Genomic DNA, 25,020 nt, shown 5'->3' on the forward strand with positions numbered 1-25,020 from the left:
ACCATTTAATCAATATATGGAGGGCTTATTGTGGGCCACTATAGCAAGCTAGCATTAGGTACCATTATCATACCCTCACAGGTCATCTAGCTTGTACCCTTTTTTTTGATACAGTTCTATGGCTTCCCACACGTTCCTCTACTTTTCCAAAATGTTTCATCTTGCCGCCCGCAGTCTCCTCTGGCTCTCGTCTTTTAGTTTGACTCTGACAGAAAGCCAAACACTGGGCAGCAAGTCTAACATGTCCTCCATTGTTACATTGTTTTAGTGTTGCATACAAATTGCATATGAATTATGTAACGAAAACGGCCCAAACTATGTAGAGTCGAGTTGAGCTGAGTTTGTATAAATGTTTTGATCAGCCTCATTGGGGAGTTTTTAAACGACCTATAAAATATCACACTTTCTTCTTATGTTCTATTGCTTCATTGAGAAACAAGGGCTGCAACAGGTTCTGTTCCCACCTAAATCCTGTTTGATCTTCATCAGAAAGAAGATGCTACAACATCAATAACATCAACTTAATATTTTTTTTAAACATATGAAATGACATAAACCTACTCGCCACTTGTTATATTTATGCATTGCAAAAGCTTCAGGAAAAAAAGCTCTATCTATTCTGATTTTGCCACTAAGTTATTTCTATAAACACAGTTGAAGTGTTCTTTTAGGAAACTTGCAGGAAATTAAAGCAAAACTTCAGCAGGTAGCTGAAAGAAATGCATATCTAGGCTTTCTGCCACAATTTAATTCACAAAATGTGCTTACATTACAGAAATATACAAATTTATGCTTTAATCAATGGCATCCTAAATAACTCAAAAAGGTTGACCCAACAACAAGACCATCTTAGTGTCTCAAAGACCTCCCCCACACCTTTTCTTAACAAAATGTGAAAGTTTAGGAATAATGAGTCTACAATTTTCACTGTGAGTTCAGATTTAGTAAGAAATGGAATGGGAGGGACGTTTTTCTGTACATACATGTGTGTACGAGAGATATTGATGATATACACGCTGGAAGAAAGAGAAAGGCGGTGCACTAGGCAGTAAGCCCCTGAGCAGGACATGATTGCAGTGTGTATCTTATCTGTGTCAGGTCCTCCTGAGGCTGGTGGAGCCTAGCTGAGCGGAGTACAAGCGCTTCAGTGACCAGTCAACCGTATGAGGGTAATCTCCTCACTCTTTCACTCCCTGTCTCTATCTCATTCACTCTATCTCTCCCCATTTTCCCAGTAAGCCCCCCAGTGGGAGGAAGCTGAGCTGCACACACATGCATGTTAGACACTCCCAGAAACAGACAAATACATTTACACACACACACACACATACACAGCCTAAAGGTGATTGCATCCAACCAGCTCTGGACATCGACCCTACAGGTGAGAGTAGACATCATGGGCTAGATTACACGGGGAAGGCACTGTAGCCAGAAGCCTGTAAATACATATGAACGGGAGGTGTTTTCTTTCAACCTAACCCTGCTCAAGCTTTACTTTAAGATGCAGATAAAATCTCTAAGACAGCTAGTTAAAAAAGTGTGTGCTTATGAATAAGGTGATATTTGTAATGTTTAAATATGTTAATGCAGACTTATTAAAATATGAACCTAGCGGAGAGCTGTTGTTAAAGTGCTTTGTAGAAGTATTTACACCTCTCAAAGTTTTTCACAACTTTATTTTAAAGCCTAATGGGATTTAATGTAACAGACTAACAGAAATTTGAAAATTGAAGCAAAAGGATAGATATTTGAATTTTTTTAATTAAAATCAGATGAGTCGAATATACCTAAAAAATGTCCAGTGTAACCAGTTGCAATTTAAATAGAAGCTATTGCAGTTTGCCACTTACCAGGTAGGGGACACAGCAAACGTGGAAGAATGTGCTCTAGGTCAGATGGGGCTTGACTAAACGTTTTGGGCTATAAACTATAACTGCTAATCCCGATCATCAGGAATGAGAAAGTAGGACAGACATTATTGAAACATGGATGCAGCTAAAAACAGTTTAATACCAGAAGAAAACATGTTAGAGGCTGCCAAAGACTTGAGACTGGGGTAGAGGTTCAGCTACCAGAAGAACAACGACCCTCAACATACAGCCAGAGCTACAGCAACAGTTTTTAGATTAAAACATTTTCATATGTTCGAATGGCCTAGTCCAAGCCCAGACCTTTATCCATTTTACAATCATTTTACATAAGCACTTAGTACAATCTGACTGAGTTATTTTGCAAAGACGAATGGGCAAAAATACAGCGTCTAGATGTGCATTGTTGGTAAAGACATACCCAAAAAGACCTGCAGATGTGATTGCAGCAAAATGTGGCTCTAGAAAATATTGACTTAGCAAGGCTGGATAAAAATGCATATGCAGATTTTCATCAGTAAAAACATTTGAAAACAGTTCATCCTTTTCCTACTTCACAGTTATGCATCACCTAGTGTTGGTGCTATTACAGAAACTCCCAACAAACTGCAATGAGGCTTGTGGAATGTAACAAAATGTGAAACATTAAAAGGGTATGAATAAAACACTGTATACTTCTCCAGTACTTTTAAAGCTTAATTGTGGTATTTCTGAACTTATTTAACCTGGTGTGCATAGACGAGCCAAATCAAGCCTGCTGGAAGTCAGTGTGCACGTAAACACACAGAGGTAATTTAAAAAAGTGAAATAAAATAAAGAGAATAGAATGATGGACAAGAAACGGAAAATTGGACTGAAAACGCAACTAATCATGCCTAAATGGCACAGTCAAAGGCCACTCTAAACAAATAAGTTTTTAATCTTGATTTAAAGCAACTTAGGGTTTCAGCGCTTTTACAGTTTTCTGGCAGTTTTTTCCAGATTAGTGGAGCATAAGAACTAAAAGCTGCTTCTCCATGTTTAGTTCTGGTTCTGGGTATGCAGAGTAGATTTGAGCAAGAAGACCTGATAGGTCTGGGTGGTTGATACACTGACAACAAGTCTGTAATGTATTTTGGTGCTAAGCCATTCAGTGATTTATAGACTAACAGAAGTATTTTAAGGTCTATTCTCTGAGCTACAGGGAGCCAGTGTAAGGACTTTAGAACCGGGGTGATGTGCTCCACTTTCTTAGTTCTAGTGAGGACACGGGCAGCAGCGTTCTGGATCAACTGCAGCTGTCTGATCGACTTTTTAGGCAGACCTGTGAAGACACCGTTGCAGTAATCAATTCTACTAAAGATGAACGTATTCATTAGTTTTTCAAAGTCTTGCTGAGACATTAGTCCTTTAATCCTGGAGATGTTCTTTAGGTGATAGAAGGCCGACCTTGTTACTGCCTTTATGTACCTTTGAAGGTTCAGGTCTGAGTCCATCACTACACCCAGGTTTTGAGCCTGATTGGTGGTTTCTAGTTGTATTAACTGAAGCTGTGTGCTAACTTTTAAACGCTCTTCCTTTGGTCCAAAGATTATTCAGTTTTGTTTTGATTCAGCTGAAGAAAATTTAGGCCCATCCATGCATTGATTTCTTCTAAGCATTTACCCAGCGCTTGAATGGGTTCATGGCCACCTGGTGACATCGTAACGTATAGCTGTGTGTCGTCTGCATAGTTATGATAACTTACGTTGTTGTTTATTAAAATCTGAGTTAGGGGGAGCATGTAGATATTGAATAGGAGGGGCCCTAAGATGGACTCTTGGGGAACGCCACATGTGATTTTTGTGCTCTCTGATGTAAAGTTACCTTCTGACACAAAAAAGTCCCTGTCCTTCAAGTAGGATTTAAACCAGTTGAGTGCTGTACCGGAAAGGCCGACCCAGTTTTCCAGGCGCTCTAAGAAAAGAAAAATTTGTTCACGTCTGCCTTTCTTTCACCCTTCGTGTGCCTGCCTGCTTGGCTTTAACAACTCTGCTGTCCAGATCAATTAGCCGACATGCTGGACTTTCATTGAGATTAAGTGACTAATATCAGAGCTTGCTCACCAGAAAGACACTTTTCACGTCTGCCCAACAATCTGCTAAGTCAAAACACATGTGGAAGACTAAGGCATAAAGCTTGCAAGGGGCCCTTTCAGCAATGAAAAACAAGTGCTCTACTTTTTGGCCATGTAATACCCTATTTAGCCTCTGGAGCAAAGGTTATTCTGCTAATAGCTGCCTTGTGGTGCACTGGGAAGAGCTATGCACATGGCCATAGTGAACATCTGGGACAGATTGTACATACTTGCAACATATGCTTCAAGTTCAATTAAAATGAGGCCTTGGCACATTTATTAACCTTTTTTCCCCTCTCCTCTCTCTCTGTTGCTTCCTCTGCTCTTTGAGGTCTCTTCTATAGGTCTGTGCCATAAAAGAGGCCTCCTTTGACCCGTCCTTCATACTTACTCATACCATCTGAAGCTGTAGCTTGCATTCAATGCAAAAGATAAGTTTGCCAAGCCCTGAAAATGTTATTTGCTCTGCACTTAACCAGGTTGGAGGTTGAGCAAAAGGAAGAGTGAGAATGTGTGTCAAAAGAAAAACGAAAAAAGCATAGGAGGAGGCGAGTTAAGGAGTAAGAAGAGAGTGTGAGGGAGGTGAGATGGATGCAAAGAAAAAAAGTAAAATGTCCCCCTTTCAACCTCCTTACAGCTTCAATGAAATGCTAAAAGTGGAAAAAACAGACAGATCAAAATGCATGAAGCCAGAGTTGGTAAATTGTATCTTTTGTGGTAGCTGTGCTATCCAGCGCCCCCAGCCCTCTGTGAACAGAGAAAAAGGTTTTTATTTATTTGGAATAATCGGTTTGTGACCAAATCTGACTGCAGCCACACAAAATGCCTCTGCACCTCATTTCAATATAAAAGTCTGAAAAACCATTTTTATATAATCAGTAGCCTTCCAAATGCCTATATTTTCATTTCTAACCCTGAAAGGAGGGAGCAAATGCAATAAAGCAGGACAGATGTAAAGAAGTGGTAAAAAAAAAATGAAAAGGGTTCAAGGTTGCCTGGTGCATATCTTCTGTTTGTAGTTTCACCCGCTCACCCTCCTGCATATCACAGCCTCTGAACTTCGCAATCATGAAACTTTTCTTTCGCATCACAGTGGGAGAGCATGTAATTCTCACATATCTTTGTATGCTCATCAACAAACTGGCAGCCTGGCTGACTAACTAGTGGAATAACTATTTGACCATCTGCACTATAAATGTGTCCTTAACTCTTTTCTTCAGTACTTGTGTTAATAAACACAGTCTTAGTAAACCCTGCCTGCAGAGTGACTGCTAAATGATGGGTTTGATTACACTAAACATGCTCTTATGGGAGAAAAAAGTCACAAAAGATTTCCAAAAAACATTTAATGGAAGTGATTACATCCCTGCTTGCTCACCTGTAAACTGCATTAAGCTCTATGCCCTGCATCACATTTCAGTGCCTTAGAAAAGTATCCAGACCCCTTTAAGTTATTATTGGAAGACAGACAACCTGAACACACACATCCCTACAGCTAGATATGGTGGCAGCAGAATCATGCTGTGGTGATGCTCAGCATCTACAAGCACAGGGAAGACGGACATAAAGAAATCCCTCGTTGAATTAAAGCTGTGAAAGGTCGGATTGATACTCTTTTCAAGACGTTTGCCTTAAACATCGTCACACCCAAGGTGAAATAAGTATTCCACTAATCCCTGTTAATGCATATTCAGCAAATACCAAGGACCACATTGGAAGCCCCTTAACAATATCCAGAGTTGTGCCCATTTAAGCCTAATTTACCTAACTAATAAACAAACTATCTACCTTTATGTGTATTGTATTGTTCGGCCCCAAAATATCCATCCACATTGCAGAATTAGGTTTGAAGTAATCTTTAAATTTTATCAACATGTTCCTTCTCACAAGAAATAACATTAATAGTATGACATGGCACAGATTGAGTCTTGACTTGAATCTCTGGGGGGAGCTTAAGACTTGGAGCTCATAGCCAAAGATAAGTCTTACCAGTGGAAACATGTTAAAACATTATCAGAAATTATAAGAAGAGTTTGATTGCTGTAATGATAATTAAGTGTTTCCATTGATTATTGGGAATTATTGGATGCATGCCATTGCTTATTTGTAATTGTAACACATTTTGAAAACTATCCTTTTGCTTCCACTTCACAATCTGTGGGTACTTTGTGTGGCTCCACAATATCAAATCCCATTAAAATGCATTGAAGCATGTTGCTATAAAGTGAAAAAATGTGAAACGTTTAAGAGTTAAGGATTCTTTGTAGGACCCTGTATGCTAAAAATTAGAAAACTAATTAAGAGAGACTTGGACCTAAGAAAACCCTTTGTTGCTGCTGTCGCTTCACACTACCTAAGATACATCTTGTTGTAGTATCAAAAGAAAACTAATTTAAAATCAAAAGTGAATTACAAAACAAAAATGCAAAAACAGAAAAAACAAGTAAGTGGATAAAACAACAGATTTTGGGGGAATACAACTCCCAAGTGGAGCGTTTTTCAGGTCCAGTGGCATTTGTTTCAGTAGCTGTTCCTACAGTATAACGAGCGGAGGCCGTAAAGGAGCCACCTGTTGTTACCTGATACTGTCTGGACAAGGACAGATGCTGTTTTACTGCAACATAAAGGCACAGAGAACGGACCTAAACAGCTAACTAAGCACTTTAAATAGGTGCGTGTTCCCAGAAAGAAAGGTGTGAAGCCTAATGTTATGAATGCAAATTCAACACAGTGGTACATGAAGGAAAATCTAAGGATAGTGCACCAACTACTTCAGAAGACCAAAATAAAACAAACTACAAAGTGGAAAGGTGAGGAATGTGCCACACATGTACCCTCAGAGAAAACTTTAAAAAAGGTTAAAAGGTTGTACAATCTGTGAACATGTGTTTGTGCCTCAGGCGGTGAGAATAACTGAACAGGGGGAGGAGATGGGAGGGAAAGAAGGAGTCATTTCGTTAGTCTGTTTGTGTTTCTGGTCTGTGAAGCAGTGTCAACCCCTCCTGAGGCAGTATGTGTGTGTGTGTGTGTGTGTGTGTGTGTGTGTGTGTGTGTGTGTGTGTGTGCGCGTCCCAGACATGAGACATAATTACCTTGTCGTCTTTGTCAAAATCTTCATCCTCGTCTTCCAGCAGGTCCTCCACAGCTTGCTGACAAATGCATTGGAATGTTAAAAAAAAAGAAAAACAAAACATTGAAAACATTAGATAAATTTCAGATAAACACAATCTGAACAGTCAAAGAGGCACATTAAAGCTGATTGGTTATGCTTATGTCTGCCCAGAGTTAATGAGTGTGGAAAGTCTGCAGATAGCGCAACTATTGGATTTCTGTTCAGAAGTAGGAATTTAATTTTAGAACCATTCTGTTGTTCAAACATGTTGACACTTCTGGAAGTGCAAGCAAATTCTCTGACTTTGAATTTCAAAGGACTGGGGATTAAAGTCTATTCATCTACTTAAATCACATTGCAATAAAAAAATAAGACATTTTCAGATGTTGCAACTTTCCACTGGAATATTGGAAGGGACAAAAAAAAATCTTCTGTTTCTGCTCGGCCTCTACTGACCTCCTTAACCTTTCACACTGGTCCGCAAACTCTACCTTCAATTTCTATATGTTGACCTATTTTACTGCATTTCTGCTCTCACAGAAAGATGCTCCATGAGAGAAAAGAAGGAGAGAAAAGAGCCTTAAGCCCAGGGAGAAAGTCACAAAGAACGGCAACTATTTGCTTCAGTGAAGCACGACCGATGAAACTGGAGCTGGTGTTGCTCTGAAGCCCCAAGACACCACGAGACATACTGTACAACAAGAAGAAAAATTACTTGCCTTAAAACACAATCATGAGCACATATTCAGAACAACAACTGCTGTGCAGCACAAAAGCGGTATGCAGAGGTTATTAAGCAGCAAATGTTTTATATTCACATTAAGAGGCATTCAAATGAACAAAATGCAGACCTTAATATCTATACTAGTGTTTAGAAATCTACTCAGGAGTAAACAAAAACATAACTAGAGATTTATCAATAAGGTGAGAAGAATCACACTATTTTCAGACTGGCTCTGCCTGGTGACTAAAAAAAACCCTAAAAAAAATCAAATTTCTTTTTGATACGTGAATACACCATATGTAACCATTACCAGGTTTCTCAAACCACAACAGTTTTTAGTGTGGAAGTTGTTACAGTTGGAAAAGAAAAACTCAAAGCCGGCTACTGAATCAATAAAAACTATGAAAACGGGAAAAAATGTCTAAGAAGTAGTTTTAAAGGAAACTGTGTTTCCACAGTGACATGTTTGCAATCCATTGAGCATTGCACAGCAGCTATATGTCAGAGGAAGCTTGTCATTCCGGTCCTTAGTCATTTCATACTTTTGTAGTTTTGGTCATTTCACATCTGACTTTTCCAAGTACGAAATGGAGTTGTCTGCCAAAGGATGTAAATTCATACTTGCCTTTGGACATTTTGTCCATTCAGCGAAGGTGCTAATTGAACCAGAGCCAATTTTACCAGATATAAGGAAGGCTGAACATATTGTTATTTTAAACTTTCAGTTTGTGTCATGAAACATGCTAAATTCAGAATTTCTTGCACTCTTTTGGAAGTAAAGTAAAACTAAAACTAAATTGTGAAGAGAATATACACACCGTTGTTATGCTTACTGTGCTTTCTGTACTAATCACTAGTATAAAATGCTGATGAGTGTTGGACCATGTGTTGCTTAATATTGGACCATTTGTACGTTGCTGGACACCACTATGCCTTTCGGCGTCATCGGCCATTTTGTACCCCAGGATAGTCTGCTACTACAAATCCCGGCGGGCACTGCGGCTGATAGGACGGGGGCGTCGCAGCTCTGATGTCACAGTGGGCTATATAACAAATGAGCCCCCTCCCAACCGGGCTTTTCAGCTTGGAACCGAGACGCGGTTACCTCGCAACTGGAGCGTCATTCTGGAGAAGAAACTCACACGTGGACCGTCATTCATTCTCCCATTGGCCAGAAAACGAAGCAAATTAAGCTTACAAGAATAAGAAGGCTTGTAAGTTTCAACTTTACCGATCGAAGACGTGGATTTAAAACGTAACCAAAAAACCACGGAGGTTTCAAGGAGAAGAAATTTTCATCCTTGTTTTTTTCTTGTTCCAGTCGACTAGTGACGGTCCGTCATATTTTTCACCTTTCTGCCAAGGAGGCCAAAGAACGAGGAGGGACTGCTCTCCTGAGTTACCCATGGACGTGTGGAAACCCCCCCACCCCCCCTTTTTTTCTACCTCTCCGCTCCAAGGAAGACAACACCAAGTAAAGTCTGTTCGTTTTTTTTATTTCTATTAAAATAGCTTGGGCAGGATAGAGTAGGATTTTAGGGAAATTTAGAATCGCCACTTAGGGTCTAATGTGTTCGAAGTGTATTTGCATGCCAAGTGTTATTGAATTTTGATGATCGCTGGACTCTGAAGCCGCCAAGCTTTGCAAGTTGTGTTTTACTGTGTGAACACCTGAGCGCAGGTGCGCTGTAAAGCTGAGCTGCTATAATAACCTTATGGTGAAAGTCAACCATTTTCTTTGTCTTCAACTTCATATTTTATGGGTTGCCACCAAAAGTTTTATAAGTCTTTGTGTGCACTGAGCTTGCAGCGTTGGGTGAAGTTTTACGACCCTTGACGCCTGGTGGGGGAAGTTACACTCAAAGCTTCGCTTAGCATAATATTCCTCTTGTATTTTGCCATAACTGTCATAACTGCTGGTTTGATTTCATCCACACTCAAGTCTGTTTTATTGTGTTTAGTTAGATAATTTTTCCCCTTTTGAGTAGAACTTTGCATGTTTGATTAGGTGAAGATTATTGAATCGGAAGAGCGAGTTGTATCAGGGCTGTTGATTTAATAAATATTTACGTAGATAAAGAGAAAGCGTTTGTGTTTATTTTGTGCAAGAGTGATTAGTCAGTCAAAATAAGGTTAAAGTTCCCCACGTTTCGGCAGAAACGGTTGATTAGCAACAGTGACATCTAGTAATAGTTATCAACTATTACTGAGAATGTAATAATTGTAATTATCAAGTGCTTTGAGCCACCATTACAACAACAGAGGACATCTCTGGTTTTGATTAATAAATGAGGATTTTTAGTTAAGAAATTAATTTTCTCAAATTATGATTTTAAATTATAATTCTTGATAAATATTAATTAATCAATAATCATAATCCCAACGAGAGTTAAAAAAGTCAACCCCAAATTATTGATTGCCCTCCTATACATTTGGTATGATGTCTTCTTTAACGTAATATTTTTTAAAAGAGAAATTAGAATCGCCTTAAATCGGTCCTGGCAGACCAAAGATAATTGGAGATTGGAAACTGGCCACAAATCTCTGATCAGTGCATCTGGAACTATAATTTTCTAGTTCCCCCATTTAATGTCCTTATTAGTGTTTAATGAAACAGACAAGGCCTAAGTTTCTTTGTGAGCATTCACAATTTACGTGATGTCTGAAAATCAGAGGTCACTGCTGAACTGTATTCATCCTCTTTCTGTCAATTAAACATTACAGTTACGAGGTCACACTATCGCTCCAAGTTTACATAAGCGAACACTGACTTTGTGAGCCAAATACAGTGGCCAACTCCAGAATTTATCAGGCCTCTGCCAAGCGTAGTGTTACAGAGTCCCAACCTCCCTGTAAAGTTTCATCAGGCCCAGACTTTACCACAACCCTTCCCACCTCCAGATACAGCACACGCTACTTTAGAGTCATCCAAAAATCATTACTTTACAAGACAATGGCCTTTGTCCTTTTTGTTTTTCACTGGGATATGGGGGGGAATTGTTCGGCGGCTGACATAAGCCTCTTATGTAAATGCAGCTACCCACACAAACAAAGAGGAGTTCAAAACAGCAGAGTTGAGAGGCTAGAATCAATAGCGTGCTTGTTTGTGAGCGTGTTCTATCAATAGCACTGGATCACTTGGGTAAAGAGTTGTACATGTACAAAACTCCACATTTTTTACTGACAGAAGAGGAAGTGGTTTCTCCGGCTTCGCTGTGAACTCCATCATCCTCCAGACAAATAAGCACGAACTGTTCACTTTTGACAGTCTCTTTATTGATATAGAATACACCCAGCACCATAATATCCTAACACAAGAAGAGGAATTCTTACACTCAGCAAAGGCAAAAGATGTTTACACAGGTCTGTAAAATTAAAGTCTTGTGGCATTTCCAAACAAATGAACTATAACTGTTTAAAAAGACATCATAATTCCCTTCGAATCCATTCGTGCATGCCAACATAGCAACATAATAGAGTCCTCCACACAGAAGGTTTACTAGGGCACGCCTGGCACATGCTCCGAACTTTAAACAAAGGAATAAGCGTGAGCTAACTGGAGAAGCATGACCTACAGAGACAGGGAGAATGATAGAGTCGTTTGTCTCCCTCTGCTCTCTGCTCTGCTCGCTCCCTTCTATTGCCTCTGGTTACAGAAAGAAGTCATGTTTCCTGCAATGAGACACAGTGTAAAATTAATAAATAAAACGACACAGAGCATGTCATCTGCCCTGAAGATTGCCACGGCTAAATGCGTGCACTGAAGTTTCAGTAAGGGAGGATATAAATTACCACTGCACCGCCGATGAATTTCAAACATCTTTTATTTGTTCTCTAAATTCCTCTCTTCTTTGGTTTGCCTCCTTCTTTCCTTTTTCTAAGACCTGTTTGGTGTATTGTATCATTTGCCTGCTTATCCCTCCATTATAATGTTGTTTGAATAACTATCATTACAGTGTGCCGGTAACAAAAAGCCTCACTGTCGACAGGATCACATTGCCTGTAGAGCTGCTCCAGTCAATTCGATATATACTGAGTCAGAGATTACCATATTCAGACCAATGCAAATGATACAAGGATGATGTTAGGTATTACATTGTGCCTTATAAACACATAGATTAGATGCAGATAATGTAAGTGAATACAATGACATTGAGAGTTTTAAGTGCTCTGAATGTATTTATTTGGCCCAGGGTTATACCAAAAAAGCTGGTTTGGAGTACACGCCATACTGCATGACTAGAATTTTCATTCACTGCATCTCCTATGAGGCCAAAATACTATGAGCGAGCAAGGAAATTTTATACATAACTTAAGGTCCAGAAATGTGTATTACCTGCTCACTGGGAGCATGTGTGCTAATCTATATGTGTGTTAAAAAATTTACATCACTTTGGCGTGTTTTGTATGGGAAAAATGTACAAGATTCGGCTGGAGATAAACACTGCAAAAATATTAAGTTTTTCAACAAGTGTCTTTAGGTACCTGCTTGTAAGTCATGAACAGTGCAACAGCACCCCCAGTGTGTTATCAAAGACAGAAAGCATGGGCTCATAGTTGCATAGCGTTATTACTATCATTTTCTGCTTGCAGTCTACATGACTCAACAGTGTTGCGATTAACTTTTTCACACTTTGGCATATAACAGCAACAGACTTCTGTATGTTTTAATGTGATAACTGTGAAGTAATAATACAAATAATAAATGGTTTCTAAGGTTTTTCCATATAAAAATCTGAAAAGTGTGGTACACATGCATATTTAGCCCCACATAGGCAATACAAGCCAATACTGCTTTGAACTTCTCCACAATGTTCTTTCTAAACTGTCTGCTGTGTTCCATGGTCTTGGTGATGCTGTTTCTTCACCAATCTTCTCTAACAAACCTCTGAGGCCTTTACAGAACATTTGTATTTATACTGAGATGAAATCATACACAGATTGACTTACTAATTCAGCAAACAGAAACCTCTTGTGAAAACAAGTAGTTGCAACAGATTTTATTTAGAGGCATCAGAGTAAAGGTGGCTGAACACAAGTAATTATACACTTTTCATTTTTATTTAAAAAAAAACATAGTTTGTATTATCTTCTTTCTGTTTCCCAAAAATATGCTACTTTGTGTTGGTCACATTAAATCCCAATAAAATGCATTGAAATTTGTCGTGGTACAGTGACAGATAATGGTCCAAGGGGTATGAATATTTGTACCAGGCACTGAGCTTAGTCTAGCTGAATAATACTGAACACATTTATATGTAAGAACCCTATGTGGACTTACAAGTAAGTTAAAACAAACCCAACAAAGAAAAAAAACTGTGCCTACAGTAGATCAATTTATTTGAATCTAAACTGAGTATGACCTCTATGGCTCAATGAACCAAGTGCTTATAGCAGTTCAGGAGAGGGAAAGTCAAATTCTACACGCTGAAATAGTAACAACATAATTTTCGCTCTTCCTTAGAAACACCTCTGAGCTCAGTCTGGCCAGGGAGGAGAAAGAGGTGTGCTCCTTCTCCTCCCTGGCCAGACTGAGTTCCACTCTTTCCCCTCCTCACCTTCTCAATGACAGCCGCAGGGGGAATTGACACGGAGGCAGACATCCAGGTGAACACGAAGATATACTTTTCCCTTCTTTTTTCTCTCATTCCTATATCCCTCCTTCCTTTCGTCCTCCTGCTGTTTTTTTTTCTTTGATATGTGAGGGGGTTTTAACCTCTCCAGCTGCTGAGACTTGGTGTGGCGGCTGGCTGGGGGATCTCAAGGCCCTATTTGGTATTCACTGTCCATGAGTGTGTATATGCGTGTGTGTGTGTGTGTGTGGGGGGGGGTGTGTGTGTGTGTGTGTGTGTGTGTGTAAGTGTGCCACTACACTACAGTTTCTGCATACTAGTGGAGGGCTGTGCATCTGATAAGACTGAGCCAGGCTGACTCACATGGGGGGCTTCACAAGCTGTCAGAGTCATGGCCCTCAGAGGGGGGCCCTTCCTTTTGCACTGCCCGAGCCAGGGCTCACCCAGTGGGGAGGCTAGATAGGGTTTAGGCTGTGGTGCTACTGGAGCTGTAAGCTGGTGGTAGGGGGTATAAAGGGTAGCTGTATATTCAGAAATGGAAAACCATATTGGCAAAGATTTGTGTTATTGCTGCACTTTTAGGAATTCAAATATTGAACCATAGATTAGGCAATTATTCAGTAAAGGTAATGGTGCAAAGATAAGTTTAAGGTAATATTATAACTAGAGATGCACTGAAAAACCAATGACTAGCTGGTCAGAAAGTAACAAACTTAATCTTTTGCAGAACAGTAAATGCATGCTATGAGATTGTGTTAATGCTAACACTCTTTAGTGTGGATGCAGTTACTGTGGGAAGAGACTTAAAGTTAGTTACCTTCAGTATCAGTGAGGTGTTTAAAAATCAAGTCAGGAAGAACAAGATAAACCTGTTTATCTTGAACATCCTGGATTTTTAAATGTAGGTGGCCTTTTGCAAACCTCCTAATTGAGGAAAGCATCTGCAATCTATAGAATATACTGGACACTGCTGTAATAATGCAATAGTAACACTAGTCTGATTAATCACTAAGACAAGCTGCTAAAGATAGTTTAATATATCAGTCATGCATTTAGCCATGTTGTCTTTTGAAAAAGTAAAATCCTGTTTTAGAGCAAGGGCCCTCTCATACACGGGGCATTCACCTCTGCTCTCTATATAAAAAATAATTACCACTCATGGAGGAAAGGCTACAAAAACACTATTTTCAATGTTGTTAGTCTATCTTCTTGTATCACAATTCTTTAAGGGATGTCAGAATACACAACTCAAAACTTTACAAAAACAATATGTAGACAAAAAATTGGCCACAAAATTCTGATGTCATGTCATTATGTTTTTTTCCTTTTTAGCGAACTTTAAGATCTTTGTCTTTTGGATTTGCCAAAAGGTGTTAAAACTGGTGGCCTATTTGATTTTCAGTTTGTTCCACACAACTATACATGTCTGTAGACTTCAGTTTAAGATTTAATCTGAATAGCTCACAAACAGCAACAGTAGATGTGCCACACAGACAACACAACAACAAGCACTTTAGCATAAACTCTGAACTGCTGACGTTGTTTGCAAAGAGCACAGATACTTCCAAAGGTTCAGTGTGATGAAGAGAGTTAGACAAACGGGGGAGGGGAGAAGGCAACATGATGAAAAGAGAGACAGGGGGGATTCTGCATTGGTGTCCCTGATGCTCCAGTCCCGCTTCAAACTCTGCCCGTTGCCTGTCTTTCTGTCTGCCAGCCTGCCATCCTATCTGCCAGTTTAGCAGAGACAGAGAGGCAGCGATAGGAGCAGAGATGAGCGGTGCTGATGCCGGGGCGGCACGGGGGAAATCAGCGGGGCACATGCGCTCCCAGTTAAAAGTGACATGACCTTTTGATTTTGTCACCTGTCACCAACTGCCATGTCTGACTCCACACGGAGGAGTGCCTGCCATCCACCACTGCCTCCTTCTCTGCCTCTGTCCCGTTGTCTCTCTCTCAGAAAAAGCTTCTCTGTCTTTTTCTGTCTCCTGCTCCCACTCCATCTCCTCTTCTCATTCTCCTTGTCTTTTCAGAGTTGTGTTCTTATGGGGGAAAGTGAAAGTGTGACTTCCTAAAGGAGAGATGTGGTATAATAGGCAGCAGTTTCCTTTTTCTTCCAGCTTTCCTGATATTTACTTTCCCCAACCTGTGTTTCTGCAATCCGCTTAATGAGGGCAAATGTCAAGGCACAAGACGTTCAGAGACACACAGAAGCTGTTTGAGATGCAAAATCAAGAGAAAAATAGAATATATAAAAATTGCAACAAAGTATTGTAAAAATGTAAAAGGTTAAAATAAAATCAGATATACCAAACTTGGAAATAACTTATAATAAATATTCTTTTAACACATTAACTACAATTGCATGGATCACTTCACACAACAACAAAAAAAATATATTAAAAAACAATAACTATTTCATAGGATTCCAACACTTTAAATTAGTTATCACTAGATAGCTATTTCTGTCTGTTATAATCAAAAAATGTTGTTTTTATAGAAAAGAATACTTATATGTAAATACTTAGAATGTAGAGTGAATTGAAAATAGTTAGGTTTCTCCTTACTGAAGGCATGTTTCTAAGTGTGAAGTATCTTCAGGCCATTGAGGTCTCCTCTTCCATAATGGCATAGCAGATCTATTGGGTGAATCAATGTAATGGTCTGAAGCATGGGATAAAGAGGATGGCCCACCAGTGTGACGAGGCCTAATTGCCCATCATCCTGTGGTGGAAAGAGACATCACCATGTTCCATATGTACCCTCTGCAACAGTCTGCCCTGAAACCATCACCTTTACAGCATCTGGTACGGGCCTTTCTGGGCCAAGCGAACAGAGAGGAGGGATATCTGTTGGGCTGTGTCCCTTCTTGTTAAACTCAGTGCCTGTCATATGCTCTTAGGTAAGCTGATGTAGATTATTACAAAACACTGCTAATAAATATGTATGTACAGCACTCTGCAGAACTATTCATAACCCTTGAACTTTATTGCATTTAGTGATGGTACAACCACAAACTTCAGTGTATTTGATTAGGATTTCATGGTAGAGAACAACACAAAGTAGTATTTATTTGAAAGGTTTCGGGAAAATAATAAAAAGAAATCTGAAAAGTGTGCATTTGTAGTTAACTCTTTTTTTCTAAATCCCCACAAATAATATCTAGCGCAGTTAGTTGCTGTCAGAATGTACTTGAAGTGTAAAGAGAGATCAGCTGTATGTAATTTAATGTCAGTATAAATGCAACTGTTCTGTGAATCCCTCATAAGTTTGTTGGAAAACATTAGTGAACAAAAAGCATCATGACAAGCAGGGGACACACAAGACAGGTCAGGGATAAAGTGGTGGTGAAGTTTAAAGCACTGTTAACTTAGTGTCCCAAACTTTGAACATCTCACTGTTCAACCCATCATCTGAAAATGGAAAGAAAATGACACAACTGTAAACCTACTAAGATATGGCTGCAAACCTAAACTACGGGACAGGCAAGGCCAGATTCAATCACAGAAGCAGCCAAGAAGCCCATGTTCATTCAACTCAGGGGGAGTTGAAGTGACCCACAGCTTAGGTGGGAGAATATCTTGATGCAACAGCTATCAGTTGTGCACCCCATAAATCTGGCTTTTAAGACAAGAGTGGGAAGAAAAAAGCAACGGTTGACATAAAGCCATGAAAAGTCATCATTAAACATTGATGAAGTTGAAGGAAAATTATACATGGTTTTCAAATTCTTTTGAAAATAAAAATCTGAAATGTGTGGTGAGCATTTTTATTCAACATTTCCTACAATGATGCTACTAAATCAAATCCAGTGCAACCGGCTGACTTCAGATCATGTTAAAAGAGAGTTATAATATGTCCTATTTGCAGTTTGACACAAGTCATTTAGAGGCCAAACATATGGAAGGAGATTCTCTGGTGAGATGAGACTTCAAGTTTATGGAGGTTAATTTGTCTCAATATTATTCAATCAAACAAAAAACGAATTTCAATTAAAAAAAACTAATCTCAATCAAAAAATATTAAGTTGTGATCAAAACTTTCAGAGTTGTAACGATTATAAAAAAAAAAAAATGGAATTATTTTATTTTCAGGAGAAAAAAAAATAGTTTGATAAAACTTTTTTTGATTAAAATGACGAAGAGCTTTTTTGGTTTTGATGCTCTCTGTTTTTGGTTGAACTCAAAGAATTTTGAGTTCTGGAAACGTGAACATCCTGGGCGGGGCCTAAAGACAAACGCTGTAAGACGTTTCCCTATTGGTTAGCGCAGACTAAAGCAGCAGACTCTGATCCCCTTCACCTCTGAACTTCCGCTCGAACTGCAGGGCTTGCAGCGTCGCTTCATTGAGGAGACATCAACTGTATAGAAGAAAACTACGGTTAAGTGAGCCGACAGTCAGAAATACGCGGTGACGCCAGCCGATACTAGCTCTCTTAAAGATTAGCGTCACGCATACAAGGTGCATTACGGTAATGGAGCAGAAAGGACTCCGATCCTGGCAACGGTTGAGAAAATAAGAGGAAAACAGAAAAGTAACCTTCAGAACATTTATATTAATTACATTTTTACAACTTTCACATTCATGTTTTATGTAAAAGAATAAATATTTAATATTTTACTGTACAGTTTTGGAAAAATATCTTGTCAAAATACCTCAAAATGCTCAACCATTATATGCATTTGTCCCACTTTCAGTAATTTATTTCTCCAAAACCATGAGAGGTGACAACACAATCTCTTCAGATCTTATTAGAGGGTCATCTATATTATAACCAGAATTAATATTTCATAATTTTACTGTAAAGGTTTGGAGAAATACACAACTACCCCAAGTGTAGTATAAAACAGTCCATGTCGGGCAGATGGCATCCCATAATCCTGTGTGCTGTCCTCACAACCCGTGATACTTCCTCTCCTGTGCAGTTCCCACACCACACTGTCCTGCTGAGACACAGAGTGCTTTCCACCGTGGCCCTGTAGACATTTGTAAGCAGCCGAGGAGATGAAGAAGAGCTGTTGTTGTACCTTCTTCAACAGGCGAGGGGCGTTTCTGGTCCAGGAGAGGTCAGAGGAGATCTGGATGCTCTTGCTCTTTAAGTTGTCCAGACCACTTCCCACAGGACCTCATCGACCTCACCAAAAAGAAGCGTTTGTTGTACTTTGTTGGGGTAGTTGTGTATTTCTCCAGAAACCTACAGTGAAATTATGAAATACTAATTCTGGTTATAATATAGATGACCCTCTAATATAATCTGAAGAGATTGTGTTGTCTGTCTTGGTTTTGGAGAAATAAATTCCTGAAAGTGGGACAAATGCATATAATGGTTGAGCATTTTGAGGTACATTGAGTTGTGTATTTCTCCAAAACTGTACAGTAAAATATTAAATATTTATTCTTTTACATAAAACATGAATGTGAAAGTTGTAAAAATGTAATTAATATAAATGTTCTGTAGGTTACTTTTTTGTTTTCCTCTTATTTTCTCAATCGTTGCCAGGATCGGCGTCCTTTATGCTCCATTACCGTAATGCACCTTGTATGCGTGACGCTAATCTTTAAGAGAGCTAGTATCGGCTGGCGTCACCGCGTATTTCTGACTGTCGGCTCACTTAACCGCCGTTTTCTTCTGTAGAGTTGATGTCTCCTCACTGAAGCGACGCTGCAAGCCCTGCAGTTGGAGCAGAAGTTCAGAGGTGAAGGGGATCAGAGTCTGCTGCTTTAGTCAACGCTAACCAATAGGGAAACGTCTTACAGCGTTCGTCTTTAGGCCCCGCCCAGGATGTTCATTTCCCCAGCACTCAAAATTCGTTGAGTTCAACCAAAAACAGAGAGCGTCAAAACCAGAAGAGCGAGAGTCGTAACCAAAGATTTTTGACCTGCGCAAATAAAAGTTTATGTTTTGCAAATAACTTTTTTTTCTCTTCGTGAGAAAAAATGAGTAATTTTAATCAAAAAAAGTTTTATCAAAAAATGTTTTTTCTCCCAAAATAAAATATTCCATTTAAAAAAAAATAATCCTTACAACTCTGAAAGTTTTGATTACAACTTAATATTTTTTGATTGAGATTAGTTTTTTTTGATTGAATAATATTGAGACCGTCACCTTAACGTGGTGGAGGGGTTTGCGTGCTCAAATGATCCTAGAGGCTATGTTGTCTGGGGCCTAAATGCCCCTGGTAGGGTCTCCCATGGCAAACAGGTTCTAGGTGATGGGTCAGACAAAGAATGGTTCAAGAACCCCTCATGAAGAACACAATATCGAGGCACGTGACGTCGCCCGGTACGGCGGAGCCGGGGTCCCACCCTGGAGCCAGGCCTGGGGTCGGGACTCGTCGGAGAGCGCCTGGTGGCCGGGTTGCTTCTCGCGGGACCCGGCCGGGCCAAGCCCGAACAAGAGACGCGAGGCCATCCCCCAGTGGGCCCACCACCTGCAGGCGGAACCGTGAGGGACCGGTGCAAAGAGGATTCACTGGACCAGCTCTATACCCTCTACAGGGTGCTCGAGGGTTCATGGGAGTTTGCACAACCGGTTCACATGTGTTTTGTGGACCTGGAGAAGGCATTCGACTGTGTCCCTCGTGATGCCCTGTGGGGGGTGCTCCAGGAGTATGGAATCGGGGGCCCTTTATTAGGGGCCATCCGGTCCCTGTACGAGCGGAGCAGGAGTTTGGTCCGCATTGCCGGCACTAAGTCGGACCTGTTCCCAGTGCATGTTGGACTCCGGCAGGGCTGCCCTTTGTCGCCGGTCCTGTTCATAACTTTTATGGACAGGATTTCTAGACGCAGCCAAGGGCCGGAGGGGGTCTGGTTTGGGGACCAGTGGATTTCGTCTCTTCTTTTTGCGGATGACGTGGTCCTGCTGGCCCCCTCTAGCCAAGACCTACAGCATGCGCTGTGGCGGTTCGCAGCCGAGTGTGAAGCGGCTGGGATGGGGATCAGCTCCTCCAAGTCCGAGGCCATGGTACTCGACCGGAAAAGGGTGGCTTGTCCTCTTCAGGTTGGAGGGGAGTTCCTGGCTCAAGTGGAGGAGTTTAAGTATCTCGGGGTCTTGTTCACGAGTGAGGGAAGAATGGAGTGGGAGATTGACAGACGGATCGGTGCAGCTGCCACAGTAATGGGGGCGCTGTGCTGGTCCATTCTGGTGAAGAGAGAGCTTAGCCGAAAAGCAAAGCTCTCAATTTACTGGTCGGTCTACGTTCCTACCCTCACCTATGGCCATGAACTTTGGGTCATGACCGAAAGAACGAGATCACGGATACAAGCGGCTGAAATGAGCTTCCTCCGTAGGGTGGCCGGGCACTCCCTTAGAGATAGGGTGAGGAGCTCGGCCATCCGGGAGGAGCTCGGAGTAGAGCCGCTGCTCCTCCACATTGAGAGGAGCCAGTTGAGGTGGCTCGGGCATCTATACCGGATGCCTCCTGGACGCCTTCCTCGGGAGGTGTTCCAGGCGCGTCCCACCGGGAGGAGGCCCAGGGGACGGCCCAGGACACGCTGGAGGGACTATGTCTCTCGGCTGGCCTGGGAACGCCTTGGGCTCCCCCTGGAGGAGCTGGAGGAGGTGTCTGGAGAGAGGGACGTCTGGGCGTCTCTGCTGAGTCTGCTGCCCCCGCGACCCGGTCCTGGATAAGCGGAAGACGACGAACGAACGAACAAATTTACCTCCATAGAAGTTAACCTTTAGGCTTACTACAAAAACTACGTGTGTACAGCACCCTGAAAACACCAACCCCAACACAGAACATGGTAATGGCAGCATCATGCTGTGGGGATGCTGCTAGTCAATGTTGATGGGAAGATTAACATATGATGAACATTAAATATGATTATGTTTATTGTTGTCTTAAGACAAAATATGGGAAACGTTAGTCACTTCTGCAAATACTTTAGAATATGTCTTGCAATGTTCCCTTTCTTCCAAAAACCTGCCAGTGCGCTGGTTGATTAAGTCTATTGGCTAATATCACGAAGTAACCTTGGAAATGTTCCAAGTGTCTAACTGAGAGTTAGATAAGGACATTCAAGTCATTAAAATTCCAGTCCACCTTCCAAAAAAAGGGACACCACACAAATACTGACAAGTCATGTCTTTACTGATAATACACATTCAGGTTTTGAATGATAAAATACAGGCTTCTTCTGCATAGATTTAAAAGCATACCACGATTTCTTGTTTGTTTCAGTGAGCATGTTCCACTATGACACACAGGTCAGCTAACAGTGTTAAAGAATCAGCGTCTAAGGGTCAGAGTGCTACAATATAAGGGAAAAGGTCGGGGACCTCACTGGTGCAGTGCCTCCTTTAATCGCTGTTTTAAGGACGTTCTGACTGCTTAGCAGGTTCTGGTCAAGGTTAGGGCTAGGGTAAGAAGTGTTGATCTGTTTGCAAAGCAGCATGTAACCACACAACAGTCAGTGACCCTGAATGGTGAATTGCTGTATGTACAGAACAGTTTGTTTTCTGGCAACAGAAAACAAACTGTACTGGACTTGTGGTTGAAGTGTAAAACCAGAGAAAGGTCTGCACGTTGAACCTTTCGAATGATCAAGGCCAGTTCTTTAAAAAGTCTTGACTCAAGTGTAAGTTGTTTTAGCTTTCTCTTATTTTGTTCTACTCTCTCCCTATCTGCCTGAGAGTGAGCTCAGCACAGATTCCTTTGGCATTACCCTCACCCAAACTGCTGGAAAACCGAAGTTTACTGCATACTGACTCTTGCTCAGCTCTGCACAATGCTTTAATTTAGTGCGTTCTTAAAAGTAGTTATAAAGCCTTTTTCTCCTGTTTTCTTTTCTGTTCTTGCTGGTTCTCTGCAGAGAGCAGGAGAAAAGCAATGAGTCCACTACGACTTTAGCTTTATAAAGACGCGGAAGAGGTAAAGCAGACGAACGGAAAAGGAAGCAAAGAACCACAGATATTTTACGCTCTCAGCGGAATCAATCCTCCACTACATGCCCTGCACTCCAAAGATTGGAAGAGTCAAAACGAAAAGGGACAGGATTCAAGGAATACTTAGTGTCTGAAAGTGTGAGCTAAAGTCTGTCCATATGAGAATAAACCCCTTGCTGACACAAATTTTAAAATGAACAGAATAAACTTTACTGTTACTATATGTACAGGTCTTAGTAAAATGGTAACTAGAGAAAATAATCTTCATGTTCTTGCTGTTTTGTGTGTGTATCCTGTTCTGGCAACTTGGGGCAAACAGTTTGGCAAGTCCGATTGTCTTGAAATGTCAGGTTACATTTGCTGAAAAAAAGGTGGGAAATCAGATATTCCATTTGATGCATAAATAACTTTATTGACTTAATTAACTTTCCATCTAAAATGGACATGCCACACAAAGTGGCTTGTGTATTCTTTGTGTGTCTCTGCTCTGTTCTCTCAAACCCCCAGTCGGTCGTGGCAGATGGCCGCTCACACTGAGACTGGTTCTGCTGGAGGTTTCTTCCTGTTAAAAGGGAGTTTTTCCTCTCCACTGTCGCTACATGCATGCTCAGTATGAGGGATTGCTGCAAAGTCAACGCCAGTGACTGTCCACTGTCTCTACATGCTCATCCAGGAGGAGTGAATGCTACAAGTCACTGACTGGATGCAATCTGCTGGGTTTCCTTAGACAGAAAAACTTTTTATCCAATTTGAATAAATAAATGAATCTGACTGCACTGTTCAATGGTTAGGATTAATTGGAATATTTGTACCTGACTGTTGTGAAGTGCCTTGAGACGACATGTGTTGTGAGTTGGCGCTATATAAATACAACTGAATTGAATTGAATTGAATTCAAAGTAGAAGGGGCAAAGATGACGGATGGAGACAGGGAAACAACAACAATAAATAAAAATCAACAAAAGCAGTGAAAAAAAATAAGATAAGATATGAGCTAAATGTGTGTAGTGCACTCATACACGTTCAAGAAGGAAATGTAATTCACTTTTTCTAAGCGGCTTTTAATCATGTGTGTACATGCAACTCTGTCATTGTGTCTATTTCCAAATTTGTAGTGTATATGTGTGTGATTGCACGTACATGTGTAAATACCTGGAGGCAGAAGTTGTCTCTTTATTAAAGAGTGGGAGGGGCCACAAAGGGGAAGGGAGTTCCACCATCACCAAGCTTAGGATCAGCCCCCTTTTGGTACCACCAACACCCTCACACCCAAGCAGCCCAGAACACATCTAAGACAAAGCGAGGAACATGGGGCAGCCACAACCCAATCACCTTTATGTTTTTCAGTGAGCAGATACAAATGTGCATTGGTTTTAACTAGGACAAATAAAACATTTTCTTTGCATGTATGCACTGTTGTGCCACACAGCTGAGTCACATGAGTCGACGCATATGTGTTGTATTTGCAATTAGATTCAATTAAATTACTCCAACTGTCTCGTTAAATAAGCCTTCTCAACACTCCTTTCCCCACACAACACCCACACTGACACTCCCATACTAACAAATCCATACAGTTAAACTGCGCGATGTTCTGTCCCCACCACACTACAGCTTTTATCTGACTGACAACTCATACAAGAAAAGAGTCAGTTACGAACCTTTTGCAGCAGAGGAAAAATAGGTACAACCTTAAAGGCTTGTGTTAGAAGAAGGTACAGAAGGTCTTCTCAAGGTCCAACAATTTGAATATGTTGACAATAAAATTTAGAGGTAAAACATAACCATAACACTTCTCTACAAGACAACAAATACAGTAAGAGGAGAAAAAAGTTCAACTAAAAAAATCTGTGGGTAAAATCTGGGGGCAGATATGTTCTTATTTAAGAGTAACAGCAATGATCTGCATTAGGTGTGAATTTAATGTATATCATTGTATCTACAATGAAATCATACATAAACTTTGTTGCCTCATTTTACTCAAGATGTGTAGGGTAAAGCATGGATAAGTCAAATTCATCAAGCTGCATTTCTCTAAAGGAGGGTATGATTTACTTTTATTTTATTTTAATTTTTTACAAATTTATTTATATTTATTTTGTCAAGCAATGTCGCCATCTACAGGTACGAAAAAGCACATGCTTTTATTTAGGTGTCATACAGGCAATCTGTTGAATTTTACTTGCAGAGTATTTTCCTTTTGAATATGAACTAAAAAACACTGGACTATGTTTATGGGCTATTATCAAGATATATAAGAATTGTGTCTGTCTCCTTTCCCTCTATTTTGTGTCACTTTTTAAATGGACAAATACAGTGTCAGAGGCTTAGAAAAAGAGATTAGCTCTGAAGACTTAGAGATCTGTGGTGTTATGTCTTGTTCAGTTCAAATCTAATTCTTTCTTATGTATAACATTACAATGATCGACAGCTATTAGAATTGGTTTATCATAATGACAGAATGACAGGCTTCCAAATCCAGTCCAATCTAATCCAAAGATTCCTTAGGAAGAGATAAATATACATACAAAAGGCACAGCTGTAAAAAAAATCTGAGGTCTGTTAACGGGTTATTTCCGACTGAGTCTGGGAAGAAGGCACTTATTAAAATTAATCACTTCATTGTTCACGCTCACTCGATAGTCCGTCTCTCTCACTCATTTTCACTCTCTGCTCTCCAAATGTGCCTGGCCATGATTAAAACACGTCTATTCCTCCATGACATTGCTTTGACATCATTTAATTGGTATAAGAGATAAAA

General features: G+C 40.4%; 1 protein-coding gene across 5 annotated transcripts in view; it reads right to left on the reverse strand.

The window, feature by feature from the left end:
* mctp1a (multiple C2 domains, transmembrane 1a) overlaps positions 1 to 25,020 on the reverse strand; it is a 216,113-nt gene that overhangs the window by 43,769 nt on the left and 147,324 nt on the right. For 4 of the 5 annotated variants that reach the window (XM_047380515.1, XM_047380514.1, XM_047380518.1 and 1 more), the window contains exon 17: positions 7,056 to 7,112. In XM_047380515.1, the coding sequence (XP_047236471.1) occupies positions 7,056 to 7,112 (57 nt within the window). Of the gene's footprint in view, positions 1 to 7,055; positions 7,113 to 11,096; positions 11,472 to 25,020 lie in introns of those variants that run through there. The other variant, XM_047380517.1, reaches the window with a different exon arrangement.

The sequence above is a fragment of the Girardinichthys multiradiatus genome, chromosome 12 (assembly GCF_021462225.1).
Source record: "Girardinichthys multiradiatus isolate DD_20200921_A chromosome 12, DD_fGirMul_XY1, whole genome shotgun sequence".
Taxonomy (NCBI): domain Eukaryota; kingdom Metazoa; phylum Chordata; class Actinopteri; order Cyprinodontiformes; family Goodeidae; genus Girardinichthys; species Girardinichthys multiradiatus.